This window comes from Mobula hypostoma, chromosome 11 (assembly GCF_963921235.1).
Source record: "Mobula hypostoma chromosome 11, sMobHyp1.1, whole genome shotgun sequence".
Classification (NCBI taxonomy): Eukaryota; Metazoa; Chordata; class Chondrichthyes; order Myliobatiformes; family Myliobatidae; genus Mobula; species Mobula hypostoma.
This window is the reverse complement of record NC_086107.1, coordinates 76,533,261-76,550,989: the sequence shown is the minus strand read 5'-3', so window position 1 is coordinate 76,550,989 and position 17,729 is coordinate 76,533,261. Positions and strand designations below refer to the sequence as shown.

The 17,729-nt window shown below is 43.5% G+C and overlaps 1 protein-coding gene across 1 annotated transcript in view; it reads left to right on the top strand.

The window, feature by feature from the left end:
* Nucleotides 1-17,729, top strand: part of madd (MAP-kinase activating death domain) — a 183,895-nt gene that overhangs the window by 104,010 nt on the left and 62,156 nt on the right. The window contains exons 8-10 of the mRNA XM_063062301.1: nucleotides 7,887-8,065; nucleotides 9,512-9,747; nucleotides 16,662-16,818. Coding sequence (XP_062918371.1) covers nucleotides 7,887-8,065; nucleotides 9,512-9,747; nucleotides 16,662-16,818 — 572 coding nt within the window. The remainder of the gene's footprint in view (nucleotides 1-7,886; nucleotides 8,066-9,511; nucleotides 9,748-16,661; nucleotides 16,819-17,729) is intronic.

Sequence of the window (17,729 nt, the reverse complement as noted above, 5' to 3'; positions counted from 1 at the left end):
TGCAAAAGGCGTGTCCTGTACAAAAAGGATGGGTTGTACTTGAATCTGAGGGGATCCAATATCCTGGCAGGGAGGTTTGCAAAGGCTATTGGGAAGAGTTTAAACTCGAATATCTGGGGAGTGGGAACCAGACTGCAGAGACAGAGGAAGAGGTGGTTGGCTCACAAATAGAGAAAGCTTGGAGACAGTGCGAGAGGAAGGATAGGCAGGTGATAGAGAAGGGATACGCTCAGACCGATGGTTTGAGATGTGTCTATTTTAATGCAAGAAGCATCATGAACAAAGTGGATGAGCTTAGAGCATGGAACAATACTTGGAGCTATGATGTTGTGGCCATTACAGAGACTTGGGTAGCTCAGGAGCAGGAATGGTTACTTAGAGTGCCAGGCTTTAGATGTTTCAGAAAGGACAGGGATAGAGGCAAAAGAGGTGGGGGCGTGGCACTGCTGATCAGAGATGGTGTCATGGCTGCAGAAAAGGAGGAAGACATGGAGGGATTGTCTACTGAGTTTCTGTGGATGAAAGTTAGAAACAGGAAGTAGTCAATAATTCTACTAGGTATTTTTTATAGACCACCCAATAGTAACAGGGATATCGAGAAGCAGATAGACAGATTCTGGAAAGCTGTAATAATAACACAGTTGTCGCGATGGGAGATGGTAATTTCCAAAATATTGATTGATATCTACCTAAAGCAAGGGTTTAGATGGAGTGGAGTTTGTTAGGTGTGTTCAGGAAGGTTTCCTGACACAATATGTATATAAGCCTAGAAGACGAGAGGCTGTACTTGATCTGGTATCGGGAAATGAACCTGGTCAGGTGTCAGATCTCTCAGTGGGAGAGCATTTTTGGAAATAGTGATCATAATTCTATCTCCTTTACCATGGCATTGGAGAGGGATAGGAACAGACAAGTTAGGAAAGTGTTTAATTGGAATAATGGGAAATATGAAGCTATCAGGCAGGATCTTGGAAGCATAAGTTGGGAACAGATGTTCTCCAGGGAAATGTACGGCAGAAATGTGGCAAATGTTCAGGAGACGTTCTGCATAGGTATGTTCCAATGAGACGGGAAGGATGGTAGGGTGCAGGAACCGTGGTGTACGATGGCTGTTGTAAATCTAGTCAAAAAGAAAAGAAAAATTTACGCTAAGTTCAAAAAACCAGATAATGATGGAGATCTAGAAGATTATAAGGCTAGCAGGAAGGAGCTTAAGAATGAAATTAGGAGAACCAAAAGGGGCCATGAGAAGGTCTTGGTGGGCAGGATTAAGGAAAACTCCAAGGCATTCTACATGTATGTGATGAGCAAGAGGATAAGACGTGAGAGAATAGGACCAATCAAGTGTGACAGTGGAAAAGTGTGTATGGAACCAGAGGAGATAGTGAGGTACTTAATGAATACCTTGCTTCAGTATTCACTACGAAAAGGATCTTGGCGATTGTAGGGATGACTTACAAGGAACTTACAAGGAGCTTTTGGAAAGCATCAAGTTGGATAAGTCTCCGGGACTGAACGAGATGTACCTCAGGTTACTGAGGGAAGTGAGGGAGGAGATTGCTGAGCCTCTGGCAATGATTTTTGCATCATCAATGGGGACAGGAGAGGTTCCAGGGGATTAGAGGGTTGCAGATGTTGTTCCCTTATTCAAGAAAACGAGTAGAGATAGCCCAAGAAATTATAGACCAGTGAGTCTTTCTTTAGTGGTTGGTAAGTTGATGGAAAAGATCCTGAAAGGCAGGATTTATGAACATTTGGAGAGGTATAATATGATTAGGAAATAGTCAGCATGGCTTTGTCAAACGCAGGTTATGCCTTCTGGGCTTGATTGAATTTTTTGAGGATGTGACTAAACACGTTGATGAAGGTAGAGCAGTACCTTAGTGTATAAGGATTTCAGCAAGGCATTTGATAAGGTACCCCATGCAAGGCTTATTGAGAAAGTAAGGAGGCATGGGATTCAAGGGGACCTTGCTTTGTGGATCTAGAATTGGCTTGCCAACAGAAGGCAAAGAGTGGTTGTAGACAGGTCATATTCTGCATGGAGGTCGGTGACCAGTGGTGTGCTTCAGGGATCTGTTCTGGGACTCCTTCTCTTCATGATTTTTACAAATGACCTGGATGAGGAAGTGGAGGGATGAGTTAGTAAATTTACTGATGACACAAAGGTAGGGGGTGTTGTGCATAGTGTGGGAGGCTGTCAAAGGTTACAGAGGGACATCAATAGAATGCAAAACTGAGCTGAGAAGTGGCAGATGGAGTTCAACCCAGATAAGTGTGGGGTGGTTCATTTTGGTTGGTCAAATAAGATGACAGAATATAGTATTAATGGTAAGGCTCTTGGCAGTGTGGAGGATCAGTGGGATATTAGGGTCCGAGTCTGTAGGACACTCAAAGCTGCTGCGCCTCCATGGTTAAGAAGGCATACGGTGCATTGACTTTCATCAGTTTAAGAACTGAGAGGTAATGTTGCAGCTATGTAGGACCTTGGAGTACCATGCTCAGTTCTGATCACCTCACTACAGGAAGGATGTGGAAACTATAGAAAGGGTGCAGAGGAGATTTACAAGGATGTTTCCTGGATTAGGATTACGAGAATAGGTAGAGTGAACTTGGCCGTTTCTCCTTGGAGTGATGGAGGATGGGAGGTGACCTGATAGAGATGTATGAGATGATGAGAGGCATTGATCGTGTGGATAATCAGAGGCTTTTTTCCAGGGCTCAAATGGCTAGCGTGAAAAGGCACAGTTTTAAGGTGCTTGGAAGTAGATACAGAGGAGATCTCAGGGGTAAGTTTTTTTTTAATGCAGAGAGTGATGAGTGCGTGGAATGGTGGAGGTGGATACGATAGGGTTTTTTAAGAGACTCCTGGATGGATACATGGGGCTTAGAAAAATAGAGGGTTATGGGTAACCCTAGGTCAGCGGTCCCCAGCCACCGGGCCGCAAAGCATGCGCTACCGGGCCGCGAGGAAATGATATGATTTGGCGATATGTGTCAGCTGCACCTTTCCTCATTCCCTGTCACGGCCACTGTTGAGCTTGAACGCACGCGAGGTCATTATCCACGCGTCATCCGTGTCAGCGCGGGACGGAGATCAACTCCTCGAGCTTGCAAATGACGGCGGGCTGAAAAGTATGTTTGACATAACATCTCTGCCGGCATTCCGGATCAAAGGCAAGGCTGAATATCCTGAGATAGCCACGAAAGCACTGAAAACGTTGATTCCATTTCTAACATCATATTGCTGCGAAGCAGTGTTTCCTGTGATGAATGCAACGAAAATGAAATTGCGGAATAGACTGGACATCAGGAACACCCTTCGAGTATCGCTGTCTCCCATCACCCCTCAATAGGACCGTCTTGTTGCAGGGAAACAAGCCTAGGTCTCCCACTGATTCAGCGATATTGGTGTGTTGCAATGATTTTATATGCTTATACGGGGAAAATATGTGCTGTGTGTTTAATATCCAAACGTTACTTAAAATGTTATGATGCTATTGACTTATAAGTGATTTATATAACCATATAACAATTATAGCACGGAAACAGGCGATCTCTGCCCTTCTAGTCCGTGCCGAACTCTTAGTCCCACCGATCTGCACTCAGCCCATAACCCTCCATTCCTTTCCTGTCCATATACCTGTCCAATTATTCTTTAAATGATAATATTGAACCTGCCTCAACCACTTCTACTGGAAGTTCGTTCAACACTTACTTCAAGCTCCCCTGTCTCTCCCCCCCCCCACCCCGGATAATTGACTTATCACTATATTCATGCGAGGAAAATATGCGCTGTGTGTTTAATATTAAATTCGTTAGATAAACCCTTTTAGAAACGAAATTGAGTGTAATAGCCACTTATCACCTATATTCCGGTCGTGATTAACACTCTCACCCCACCCCACCGAACAGAATCGCCAAAAACAATTTGTAGAAAAAAATCGGCACGTACAGGCATGTGCAAGTCACGCATGCGCACTGGTGCAAGGCTTCATGGTCATTGTAGTCTCTCGGGGTAAACACAACGTATTTGACTGCTACTCTTGTCCGTTGGCAATCCCCCCCACCCCAGTCGCAAGAATATTGTCAATAATAAACTGGTCTGCAGTGCAAAAAAGGTTGGGGACCCCTGCCCTAGGTAATTTCTAAAGTAAGTACACGTTCAGCACAGCATTGTGGGCCGAAGGTCCTGTATTGTGCTGTAGGTTTTTCTATCTTTCTATGACAGAGATGAGTAGGCGTTTTGTTATCCAGGGGATGTTGAATCTGTGGCATTCATATGGCTATTGATGCAAAGTTGTTGGGTATATTTAAGGCAGAGGTTGATAGGTCTTTGATTAGAAAGGGATTCGCAGATTGTGGGAGAAGGCAGAAGAATGGTGTTGAGGGGGGTAATAAATCAGTCACGATCGAATGTCGGGGCAGAATTGATTGGTTCTGCTCGTATGTCTTATGGTCTTTTAGTGACCACATGGGTTTCTACTGGCTCCTCTGGTTTTGTCCCACATTCCAAAGACATGGGTAGGGTCAGTGAATTGTGACTATACTAGGTTGGCACCAGAAATGTGGCAACGCTTGCAGGCTGCTCCCAGTCAAATCTTTGGACTGTGTTGGTCATTGATGCAAATGACACATGTTACTGCGTTTCAATGTACATGTGGCAAATAAATCTGATCTTTAAAGCTATTCCTGCCTTTGTGACAGCCAAATCTCTGTATCATCGGAAGGATTTATTATCCATTCCCTATCTCCACCTGATTTTCTGTAGGGTGGCTGCATTTTTATTTGGAAATTGTTCATGTTCCAAGTGTTGTTCCACTTTTGAAGTAGTCGCTGAAGGTGCTGTTCATGTCTGTAGTCTTAATGTCAACAAAGCAGAGTTGCAAGCTGCTGATTATGTAACTGGATCTTGAGGGATGAGTTTCGATCTGAGAGCACAGCTTTATATTTCAATTAAGCAGTCATGTTCTTCAGGCATTCCTTAAAAGCAGTACTAAGCAAGGATTGCTGGGGATTAGGTACATAGATTGCTTTCACTGGGTGAAGGAAGACTCTCGTGTTATGTTATTTAGCAGTGATTAACTCTCCAAAGTTTACACTTATCACCAAATTTTGATGTTGCCCTGTCTGCTACAGTTCTCAATTACAGCTTTATTATCGGTAGCAATCCATATGGTTTCGCTTTTTGGTAGGCTCACTTTGGAATGTAGACAAGTAGGTTTCTTTATTATTGCCAAATCAACCTGGTGTCTAAGCAGAATATCCGATGGATTCAGCTCATTGTTTGTTACTAGTGATCTTGAGCTTCATTTATCATGTTGATCAAGTAAGTTAGAACGCCACTCAGTAAAGCTTTAAGGGCCTCACAGCTATCTTGATGCAATTTAATGTGAAGGTTTTCCTGCACTCTTTTTAGCGTTGTGTTGTGTAAGCCATGTGTTCAAAATCGACCTGTATAAACTATACTCTGTCAGGCAATCTTGAACCAAGAGGGTGTTGGTGGATATTTTAATTATTTTTATGATATTTTTATGAACTTCTCTTTAAGATGGCTTCTGTGTACAACACTCCTTCGGTTAACATCTCCTGGATAGATCATAAAACCATATACTTCACTTCTTCTATGTCTTTTATGTTTGCTTTTCATCTTGAATGTGATTGTGGAACAATTGGAGCCTGTGATTTGAAGTTTGGGGATCATTTGGGTGTTTCAGCGCTCTGCAGCCCCCGAGCGGATCCTGGGAGGGAGAGGTGACGTTTGGGACCTCGTGGCGAGCAGGCTATGAGACGAGCCACAAGCCAATGTTTGACTCCATTTCGCCGAAAAAGCGAAGAGGGAGATTGAAACATTGAGGTGAATGCAGGAGGTGAGCGATGGCAAACTGCCTTTTGACTGCCGGGGAATCACTCCGCTATCGGAGGGGGCGACTGCCTTTTGCTCTCTAGGGCATCGCTCTGCTGTCGAAGAGGAGAGACTGCCACTATGCCTGGAGAATGTTATTCAGGTTTTCTGCATTTTAGATATGACTTGGACTGTAGACTTTTTTCAGTCTTATAGATTATTCACATTCTGTACTTTTCGATTGATCTCTCTCATTTTTTTTTAGGGGAGGGAGATTTGGGGGTCAATGTGCCTATTCCATTTTCGTTTTGTTTTGTGCTGGAGGAGCGATTTTACGGGAAGGGTGTTGATAATTGTGCTACCGTTCTTTTCTTTGTTAGTTTTGTGGCTATCTGGAGAAGAAGAATTTCAGAGTTGTATACTTTGATAATAAATGAGCCTTTGAACCTTTATATTTATAGATACAATATCTTACAGGCTCTTCTAGCCCATTGAGCCTGTGCCGCTCAATTACACACATGAGGCCAATTAACCCAGTAAACAGCATGTCTTTGGAATGTGGGAGGAGACCAGAGGAAGACCACGTAGTCATGGAGAGAATGTACAAGCTTCTTACAGATAATGGCAGAACTGAACCTGGGTTGCTGGCGCAATAATTGTGTTACACTAACTGCTACGCTACAGTGACGTGGCATTGCTTATGCCTCCCTTTCTGAAGATGATGATTAAGTAGATATTGCTCTGTATATCTGCTGAGGTATTGTTGGCTTTCGCTACAGTTATTTCCCATTGGTGGTGCTTGAGATTGGAGCATCATCCAGCTCTCACATCTATGTTGTCCGTTGCATGTTGGGACTGCATCAAGAGCTGAGTGGAACTATGTGCTGACAAGTAATTTGCAATGATAGAGCTTACTTGCTGTGACACATTAATTGTCGCTAAGGGTGAAGCAGATTCACATTAAAACCCAAAGGGTACTTAGAATCTTTGTTGCCAATGGTGATGGCAAAAGGTGGACCCATGAATGCACCTCCCTTCAACTGGTGTTCCTATTTGGAGAAAGGCTTAGCTACCTCCTCCATTCATTTGGTCTCTGTTCAATCAGCCTCTGATGGGACAGCAGTACCCTGTTTTGCAAGATGCTAGCCCTGGTTAGAGTAAAGCTTCCTTTGACTGTTCAGTTACAGCATTTGCTGAATATGAAAATACTGGTCTTTACCTCAGCCATAAGGTGCTCCCAGAGCAGGCACTGCACTGGCTAGATGCAAAGTAACGATTCTAAATTGTCCCAATAAATGCCTAGATTATGCTGTGATTGGTGAGGAAAAGAGTAAATCTGTCCCATCAAATCATTGAAAGGGCAGATGCAGCTCCCTCAAACTATCCCATGAAATAGTCCTGCCAAAAGTATGCTGTACGTTCCCCAGATTCAGAATAGAAGCTCCTTAGGCACTGTGGGCTTCTTAAATGGTGCCCAGTGCTGTGAAGTGACATTGTCTCAGTTCTGGAGCCTGGACCGAATTGGCTGGACATGTCGGTGGTGTCTATACCAGGGCCTAGCCTTGTTGCCCAGTGGAGTTGAATGGATTGCTCCTATAGGTTGTGTTTCATTGGGGGGCTTCAATTCCATTCTCTGTACTGATTTATTTTGTTCCCATGAGCATTAGACTGAATGTAACAATGGGGAGATTGGTGTTGCTTGTCTAGCAGTCCTGTTGATCATCTGCCCCTCCCCCTGCACCCCAAGAACATTGCTGCCTCTGAAATTCAGGACAGGGGGTGTCTTGGAAGGAAGGTGGACGGTGTAGATCGGTTTAATGGAATCAAAGGAGAGGGTCATTTATCTGTCGGGAGATATGTATTCAGTGTGCTCCCTGTGCTTGGGCACAGGAGCATTGCTGCCGCTGTCAGAGAGTTTTGCCAAGGAGGAGGGTGGGGTGGTGGCTGATGCTGTGATGGTGTTGCAATGACTGAAGTGGGCTGGTTTCAGTCCCAAGTTCCCTCATGCTGACAATTCTCCTGTACTGTGGTCCCACAATAGGCACTGGCAAGCATGAGCTTGAACACTCAACCAATCCTCAATCTCGAGAAGTTCAATGAAGCACAGCAACTGCCTCTGCTGACTGGGAGGGCACGCGAAGAGCAGACCTCCACTCCGTCCACCGAGTTCAACCCCCTCATCTACGGCAATGACGTCGACTCAGTGGACATTGCAACCCGGTGAGTTTCAGGGTGAGCCTGGGGCTTTGTGCATTCTCCTTGAGTCATATTAGTAGGATACCTATCTACAGGCACCTTTGTCCTGTAGGAATGTTGCCTCATCAAGTGCTCTGTCATTGTGGTGTATCACAGCCACATAAATCCTAATTAGATCTGTTGGAATCATTGCTGTGTTCCTCAGCTAACCAGCTCCTGCAGTTACCTTCAGCAGACCTGCCTTTCTGGGTCAGATCCCAAAGCCAGAGGTGAAGAAGTTTTCAGCTCCGTTCTGGCTGTTCTGGCTTGGATTTAACGTAAGACATCTGAACTTTGGTTGCTGCCACTGGGTAGAGGCATGAGGGGAAACACTGGAACATGAAAACATGTTGGAAAATCAAATTTTGGATGGCGGAAGCACTGGAAACAAGGTGACATTGTGGTATTTCTGCACACATCCTACAGAAACCATGCTCCTCCTGTCCTACATCCTCCACAGCTGTTGCACGTCATTGAATTGAATTGACTTTATTGCTTACATCCTTCATATACATGAGTAAAAATCTTTACATTATGTCTCCAACTAATTATGCAATGTGCAATTTATAGTAATTTATAATACTATAATCAGTATGAGCATGAATTCATGAATTAATCAGTTTGATAGCCTGGTGAAAGAAGCTGTCCCGGAGCCTTTAGGTCCTGGCGTTTATGCTGCGGTACCGTTTCCCAGATGGTAACAGCTGGGAGTTTGTGGTTGGGGTGACTCAGGTCCTCAATAATCCTTCGGGCCCTTTTTACACACTTGTCTTTGTAAATGTCCTGAATAGTGGGAAATTCACAGCTACAGAGTCCTGAAATTGAGGGTACGGTTCCCATACCAGGTAGTGATGCAGCCAGTCAGGATGCTTTCAATTGTGCCCCTGTAGAAAGTTCCTAAGATTTGGGGGTCCATATCAAACTTCATCTGTCTGAGGTGAAAGAGGCGCTGTTGTGCTTTTTTCACCACACAGCCGGTATGTACAGACCACACGAGGTCCTCAGTAATGTGTATACTGAGGAACTTAAAGCTGTTCATCCTCTCAACTGCAGATCCATTGATGTCAATGGTAAGGCCACTCATTCTCTCACCTTGTTCATTCATTACTGCTCACTTCCATCATGTACTGTCCAAGGAGAGATTGCTCCTGACCACTACTCCATTCTTTTCACTCCCTGGCCTGCCAATGTCTGAGTTTACACGGTTATTGTGGCCATGTGTCCTGATTAGATTGCTGTAGTATAGCAATCTAATGAGTGGATGTGATCCTGTGCTCAAGTGAGATTTGCATGCTTACATCTTCTGTTATGTAGAATGAATGACATAACAGGTGTGTTTTTTTACTTGGTTGGACTGCTCTGACTGTGGCTGTGCTTGATCCAAAACGGCTTCCCTGTTGCTTTCTAAGTGGCTGATCCTTTGATTCACAGGGTTGCCATGGTGCGGTTCTTCAACTCCCCCAATGTGCTGCAGGGCTTCCTAGCCCACACCAGGATCCTCCGACTCTTTCCTCGGCCTGTTGTTGCTTTCCAAGTAAATTCTTTCCTGGCATCCAGACCCAAGTTGTCGTTATTCACTGAGAAGCTGGCTCGGACTCAGGCTGTGGAATATTCTGGAGAATGGTTGCTGAATCCCACCAACTACACCTTCCAAAGGATCCACAACAGTAAGTTGAGGAAGATTGCTGTGCACAAAGATGGCAGATGAGTTTCGCAGTACAAGTCTGTTGCAGCCAGCTCAAGAATATACAATGGAACTGAACCCACCAGCTGTGCCCTTGTTATCAGAAGGAGTGTGGGTTTGAGTTAATTTTAAGGCAGAGACATGTTCTTGATAATCAAGAGGGTGAATGATTACTGTTTGCTGATGATTTGAGATTACAGGCAGATCAGCCATGATCTTGTAAATGCTGAAGTGGGTTCAAAGAGCCAGATTACCACATCATCCTCATTGCTATGTTCCTGTTTGCTGCTCACTAGTTTTGTAGTCTTGTGTATGGAATTGGACATACCACTAAATGGGCCCAAGTTAGTATTTTACGATTTCATTTCCTAACCTTTCTTTCCTCTCATAACATAGTCTAGAATCATACATCCTTTAACTCTTTTGCTGTCATCATGGATTTGTTCACAAATTTCTTCCCTGTGTCTCATATTCCATTTAAAGCCATCATTCATTTTGTCCTATCACAAACGAGAAAATTCAAGCAACACACACAAAAAGCTGGAGGAACTCAGCAGGCCAGACAGCGTCCATGGAAAAGAGTACAACTGATGTTTCGGTTCGAGACCCTTCGTCGGGACTGGGAAAAAAAGATGAAGAGTCAGAGTAAGAAAGTGGCGGGGGGGGGTGGGTGGAGAGTAAGAACCACAAGGTGATAGTGAAACTGGGAAGGGGTAAGGTAAGGAGCTGGGACGTTGATTGGTGAAAGTGATACAAGGCTGTAGAAGGAGGAATTCAATAGGAGAGGACAGAAGGCCATGGAAGAAAGAAAAGGGGGAGAGCACCAGAGGGAGGTGATAGGCAGGTCAGGAGATAAGGTGAGAGAGGGAATGGGGAATGGTGAAGTGGGGGCAGGGGGCAATTACTGGAAGTTTGAGAAATTGTTGTTCATGCCATCAGGCTACTCAGACGGAATATGAAGTATTGTTCACCAACCTGAGTGAGTGTGGCCTCATTACGACAGTAGAGGAGGCCATGGACTGACATGTCGGAATGGGAAGTGGTATTAAAATGGGTGACCACTGGGATATCCCAGTTTTTCTGGCAGATGGAGCATAGGGGCTTAGCAAAGCAGTCTCCCAATCTACATCCAGTCTCACTGATATACAGGAGGTTACATTGGGAGCACCAGACACAGTATATGACCCCAACAGACTCACAGGTGAATTGTCACCTCACGTGGAAGGACTGTTTGGCCCAAAATGGTAGTGAGGGAGGGGGTGTAGGGGCAGGTGTAGCACTTGTTCCGCTTGCAAAGATAAGTGCCAGGAGGGAGATCAGTGGGGAGGGACGAATGGACAAGGGAGTCGCATAGGGAGCGATACCTGTGGAAAGCAGTAAGTGGGGGGGGGGCGGTGGAGGGAAAGATGTGTTTGGTGGTGGGTTCCCGCTGGAGATGATGGAAGTTACAGAGAATTACGTGCTGGATATGGAGGCTGGGTTAGTAGGTGAGGACAAGCAGAACAGTATCCCTGGTGGGATGGCGGGAGGATGGGTGAGGGCAGACGTGTGAAATGGAAGAGATGCGGTTGAAAGCAGTGTTGATGGTGGAGGAAGGGCAGCCCCTTTATTTGAAGAAGGAGGACATCTCCTTAGTTCTGGAATTAAGAATCCTCAGAGCAGATGCGGCGGAGATGGAGGAATTGAGAGAAGGGGATGGTGTTTTTAAAAGTAATGGGGTGGGAAGAGGTATGGTCCAGGTAGCTGTGAGAGTCAGTGCGTTTAAATAGACATCAGTGGATAAGCTGTCTCTAGAGATAGAGATCGAGAAAGGGGAGAGGGATGGTGGAAATGGACCAGGTAAATTTGAGGGTAGGGTGGAAATTGGAGGCAAAGTTGATGAAGTCAATGAGTTCCGAGTGCTTGCAAGAAGCAGCACCAATGCAGTCATCGATGTAGCATAGGAAAAGTTGTGCAGTGATACCAGTGTAGGCTTGCAACCATGTAGCTGACAATCAGGCAGGCAGAGCCGGGTCCCATGGAAGTGGCCATAGCTATGCCTTTTGTTTGAAGTGTGAGGAGCCAAAGGAGAAATCTTGTCCTGCCTTTTTTAACCGGAAGTTACCCAGCTGCACCAGCCCATTTTCACTTGAAGTCCATAGAGCTCCTTCTGTTATATTATGTGCAAATTATGAATATAGTTGTGCCCCCAAATCACTAATGTATTGGCAAATTGTAACTGGCATGCCAAAATTGGACTTGGAGTTCCATAGTCAACCTTCCTCTAGTGTGATAAATATTCACCACAATTTATTATTACTCAGACATACTGTAGGTACATGATGCTACTTCCCCTTTATGCATGCTACAGTTTTGCTTAGAAGCTAATTAAATTCTTCCTTTCTTTGAAATGGGGCTTTGCTTAATGCACATCCTGGTGTGTTCTTTGTTTCCCATATCCTCTTTTCCTCCTCTATTAGGGGTAAATTACAGGTGATTGGAAACCTTAGGATGCCTTCAGAAGTGGGATGGAAGACATAAGCAAGCTTGGAAGGAAGACAAAACAAAAGACTTGTAAAAATGTGCATGGTTCAGCAGTTGTTTCAATCCAATGAATCAATGTGATCATCTGAAACATACCTTAAGGAAGGGAAAGGATGGCAGTGCAACATTCTTGTTTATAGGATTTTCAGATGAGATGAGGAAATAAGGTGAATAGATCAACAAAAGAGATTAGAAAACACTGAAGAGGGAAAAAGTAGTGTCTGAGAGCTAGGAAATGCTGAAGGAATGCATTTGGTTTTATTTCAACTCTCTAGTATCTGCAGCTTTCATGATTTTTATTGATTGAGTCCAGATGAGTTGAAGTAAGTGGGAAGCCTGTGGGACCCTTAAATTCATGTTTATGTACTTTTAAGGTCAAATGGAAGGAAACAGGGCAAATATGTCGGTAATTTTATGTGAAATTTAAAAGCATTAGCGACCCAGTAGGGATTTTAATTCTATGAACATTAACTGGGACAGGAACATTATAAAATATAGAGAATTTTAAGTGCATTTAAGCAAGTTTTTTAAAAAATAGTCAATCTGAACAGATTCAAGCAGCTTTAGGAAATTAAAGTGCTGTGTCAATGTATTGGTGGCAGAGAAGATATTTATATGAGGTTTAGAAAAGTACAAAGACTCCAGTTTGGTTAAGGGGAATTTTACTGAAACTAGAAACAACTACTTGGCATCAAGCCACAGGAGAAAAATTAGAGTGGCAAGTAAGTATGAAGAGGTGGAAGTGTGCGCAGAATTCTGGAATGATAGTATTTTGCATCTTCATAAAATGTGTGAGTGGGAACCATGCCCACTGTGTGGTAAAGGACGTGTGAGAAATATGCTGCAGTACTGATGTGATGGTTAATATAGGAAATATAAAAAAGAAATATTGGAGCCTTTGGTTTCTTTGAAAGTTGTGAACTCTGCCAGTCTCAGTGAAGTGTATTGCACATAGAACTGTACAACGCAGAAGTGAGCCACTTCATCCATGTCAACCAACCGTGATGCTTGTTTATACTAATTCTATTTGCTTACATGAGGTCCACTTCCATCTGCCCCTTTTCTATCTAAGTAGCTGTCCAAAATCTTTTTAAACATTGTAATTATATTTGCTTCTACTACCTCCCTGTGTATGTCATTCCCGATGGTCACCACAGTCTGTGCGAGAAATCCTACCCCTCAAATTGCCTTTAATTTTCACCCCACTCATCTGTCCATTCTCGTTTTAGACTTCCCTGTTCTGTTAAGACACTGTGATTATCTATTCTATTTGTGCCCCCTTGTCATTTTATAAACCTCTAAGTTCACCCATCAGCCTCCTGCATTCCAGAGAGAATAAACCCGCTTATCTAATCTCCACTCCGTTCTAGGCAACATCCTGATGAACAACTTCTGTATTCTTTTGGTTCTATGTAATCACTACTTCGCCCTACCTGTAGTGTCGTGACTAGAACTACAACACTCGACTCTTAAGTACAGTCTAACCGATGTTGCATATGGCTGAAATATGATGGCACAACTCTCAATGCCTGGCCTATGAAAGCAAGCATACCAAATGCCTCCTTTGTGTTGCCACTTTCACGGAGCAATGGCTTTGTATCTGGAATTCTGTCTGCACATTAATGTTCCTTAGAACCCTGCCATTTACTCTACATGTCCAGCAAGAATTTGACTTCCCAAAGTGTGTCACTTTACACTTGTCAAGAGGGTGCCATCTGCCACTGCTCTGCTCAATTTTCCAGCTGATCCATGTCTCACTGTATCCTTGGATAACCTTCTCTATCTATGACTGTTCAATCCTCCTACATTCTCATCTAAATCATTTATATGTATTTCAAATAACAAAGGTTCCAGCATTGATCCCAGTGGTAGACCACATTACAGATTTACAATCAGAAAAATACCCATGTGCCACTACCCTCTGTATTCTCTCCTGAGTCCGGTTTTGGATCCAGTTTGCCGATGCACCTTGGATTACTAGTGGATTAACCTCCCAGCCCAGGCAACCAAACAGGATCTTGTCAAAAGCCTGACTGCGGTTCGTGTAAACCACATCAGAGAGTCACAGAGTTCTACAACATAAAGACAGGCACTTTGGACTAACACATCTATTCTCACATCAGTTGCCTGTATTAATTCCATATGCCTTGTTCATTCAAATACCTGTCCAGATGCCTCTTAAATGTTATTACTTTCCTGCCTCCTCTAACTCTTCTGACAATTCATTTACCCCTCCTCCCTCTCCACCAAAGACTCACAAATTTATACAGATGAGAGCACTCCACTGATTGCATCACTGTCTGGTATGAAGGAGCCACTGGAAAAAAAAACTACAGAATAAACTAAGCCAGCTTCAAAATAGGCACTAGCCTCCCCAACATTGAGGACACCTTCAAAGGGGGATTCTTCATTGACAACCCCCATCACCCTGGACATCCCCTCGTCTCATTGCTACCATCGGGGAGGAGGTATAGGAGCCTGAGGTCCCATACTCAACATTTCAAGAACAGCTTCTTCCCCTCCACCATCAGATTTCTGAATAGATATTGAACCCACTTTTTAGCTTTTTTTTGCTCTCATTTTGCAGTACACTAATTTAATTATATATATTTCTTATTGTAATTTGTAGTTTAGTTATGTATTGCGTTGTACTGTTACCCCCACCCTGGGAAACACACTGGTTGTGTACTATTTATACCTCCCATGATTTTATAAACCTCTATCATGCCACTTCTCAGTCTCCAATCCAATCTGTTCTCAGAACTCAATCCCTCTGATCCCAGCAACATCCTTGTGAATTTTAATTTTAATTTTATTTAGGGATACAGTACAGTAACAGGCCCTTCTGGCCCAGTGAGCCTGTGCCGCTCATGTGCCCAATTAACCTACTAATCCATATGTCTTTGGAATTTGGGAGGAAACCGGAGCATGCAGAGGAACCCCACGCAGTCATGGGGTAAATGTACAAATTCCTTACAGACATTGGCAGAATTGAACCCAGGTTACTGGCACTGTAATAGCTTTACCCTAACCATTAAGCTACCGTGCCTCCCCTACTAGCTCAGTTTTCTGCACCCACTCTAGCACAATCATCCTTTCAGTAGTGTAGCGACCAGAACTGTAGACATTGCTCCTTGCGGCTCAACTAGTGTGTAAAGTTGCAACGTAACATTCCAACTTTCATCTTCTGTGCCTTAATCTACATGGGCAAAAATGCCATATGCTGCCTTCACCACGCTATCTACCTGTGGGAATTATGGACTTGGGCCCCTAGGTCTCTGTTCATCAACATTACTTAATGCCCTTCCATTTGACTTCCAAGATGCATGACCTTGCACTTGCTGGGATTAAATTTCATCTGCCAACATGCAACAGGAAATCAAGATATGGCATGGTGGATCAAGTGCTGCACGGCTCTCATTCTTTCTTTTATCAAAAATGTTTGAAGATCACTGCTGAGTGGTGCTAGAGACAGAAGCAATAAGCAGTTTATAAAGTATATTGGATGCATGATGTGCTGTAGCCCAAGTTGTCTGATTAATCTGAATAGCTCATTTTAACAGGCACACAGACAGACACGCACAGGCACACAGAGAGGCACAGACAGAGAAGCAAAGACAGACTCGGAGAGGCAGACAGACACACGCATTATTTTCTATGATTCTTGGATTTCATGGTGTTTGTTTGGAAGCATCTTTAAATTGAGAAGTAACTTTATATTACCTCCTGGTTGTTTCCACCATCTGAAGAAACTAAAAGACTCCAGCTTCCATTTCTCTTCCAAGCTGTCTCCATGGGCTGGCATTTGTCCTGATTCACCTAGTATTCGCTAGTGGTGATAGTAGAGGGCTACACTTCACATTGTCACAAGAGTTTACAACAACGTAAGGTAGGGAAATCAGGTAGGATAAGGTTACGTGATGGCTCAAGTTGATATGGATATCTGAATTTCTGATCTATAAAGGAGGTGGATGAAAATGGTAGTTCAATTCTTTTGACATCCAATGCATGGAGGGTGGCCTTTGACCTCTCAGAATGATCTGTCAGGCAGTTTGAGCAGATTAGGTAGGAATCCTTAACTGAAATAGTTAGCCTTTTGTACAGCAAGAATTCTAGGTACTGAGGGTTGAAAGTCTTAGGGCATTTCTGGTTATATATTTGAAAATGAATGGGAAAGCAGGGGAGGTTGATGGTCTTGGTCTCTAGACAATGTCAAATGTCTTTAGTAGTAATGCTATAACATGGAGCTGTGAAATCACTCATCCTGCTGTTCAGTAATTTGCTTGTTTAATTCTAGTGTCAAGGGAAGGACTCTGTTTTGATTCTGGCTTTCTGTACAAATTGCAAAGAGCGTATTATTTTGTCATTAACTAGGTGTGTTTGACCCTGCGGTGATCGGAGATAAGCCCAAGTGGTATGCCCATCAGCTTCAGCCGATTTACTACCGGGTCTATGACAGCAACTCTCAACTGGCTGAGGCTCTCAATATTCCCATTGAGAAAGATGATGGCTCTGAACCGACTGATGACAGGTCAGTTTTGAATTCTGAATCCACACAGCCAAGTTTCATGAATTGCATGCTTTCTGACTTTCTGAATGAGTCTGCCATGGGGAAACTTCAACAAGTGCATTAATAAAATCCTATTCATCACATCCATTGTTCTACCTTCATCAATGTGTAATATCCTCAAAAAATTTGATCAGAATTGTGAGGCATGAGCTGGCACTCACAAAGCATGCTGACTATCCCTGACCAGACTAAGCTTCTCCAAAATCCTCCCAAGTTCTGTCTCTAAGAATCTTCTTCAATTATTTGCCCACCTCTGAAGTAAGACTGGTCTATAATTCCCAGGGTTATACGTACCCTTTCTTGAACAAAGGAATAACATTTGTCTGGTACTACTCCTGTAGCCAGAGAGGACACAACGATTATTGCCAAAGGCACAGCAATCTATTCCCCCTCTTCCCATAGTAAGCTGGGCTATATCCCGTCCGATCCTGATGACTTATCCTAATGTTTTTCAAAGATTCCGGTTCCTCCCCTTTCTTAATGTCAACATGTTCTAGCGTAGCAGTCTGTTTTACAGGAGAGTACAGGAAACTTATTCAGCCTTCATTAGAACGAATGTCAAACTTTAAAAAATAATAATATGAAATAATATAATAATTGTTTGTATGGGCAAGTGTTCATAACCCAGAGATGTTCTACATTATTTGTTAAATGTGAAGACCAAAACTGCATGCATTTGTCCAGGTTGTGGTCTTATAATGTCCTGTAGTTGTGTCAAAGCTTTCCTTTTGTATAACTCCATACAACTTGGATTAAAATTCAACCTCTTGCTCTGCCCCATACTTTGTGTTTCATGTTTGTACTGCAGTATTTTATTGTCTAATTCCATTCAAATACTTCCTTCCAAAGTGGATAACCTCACACCTTCCCAC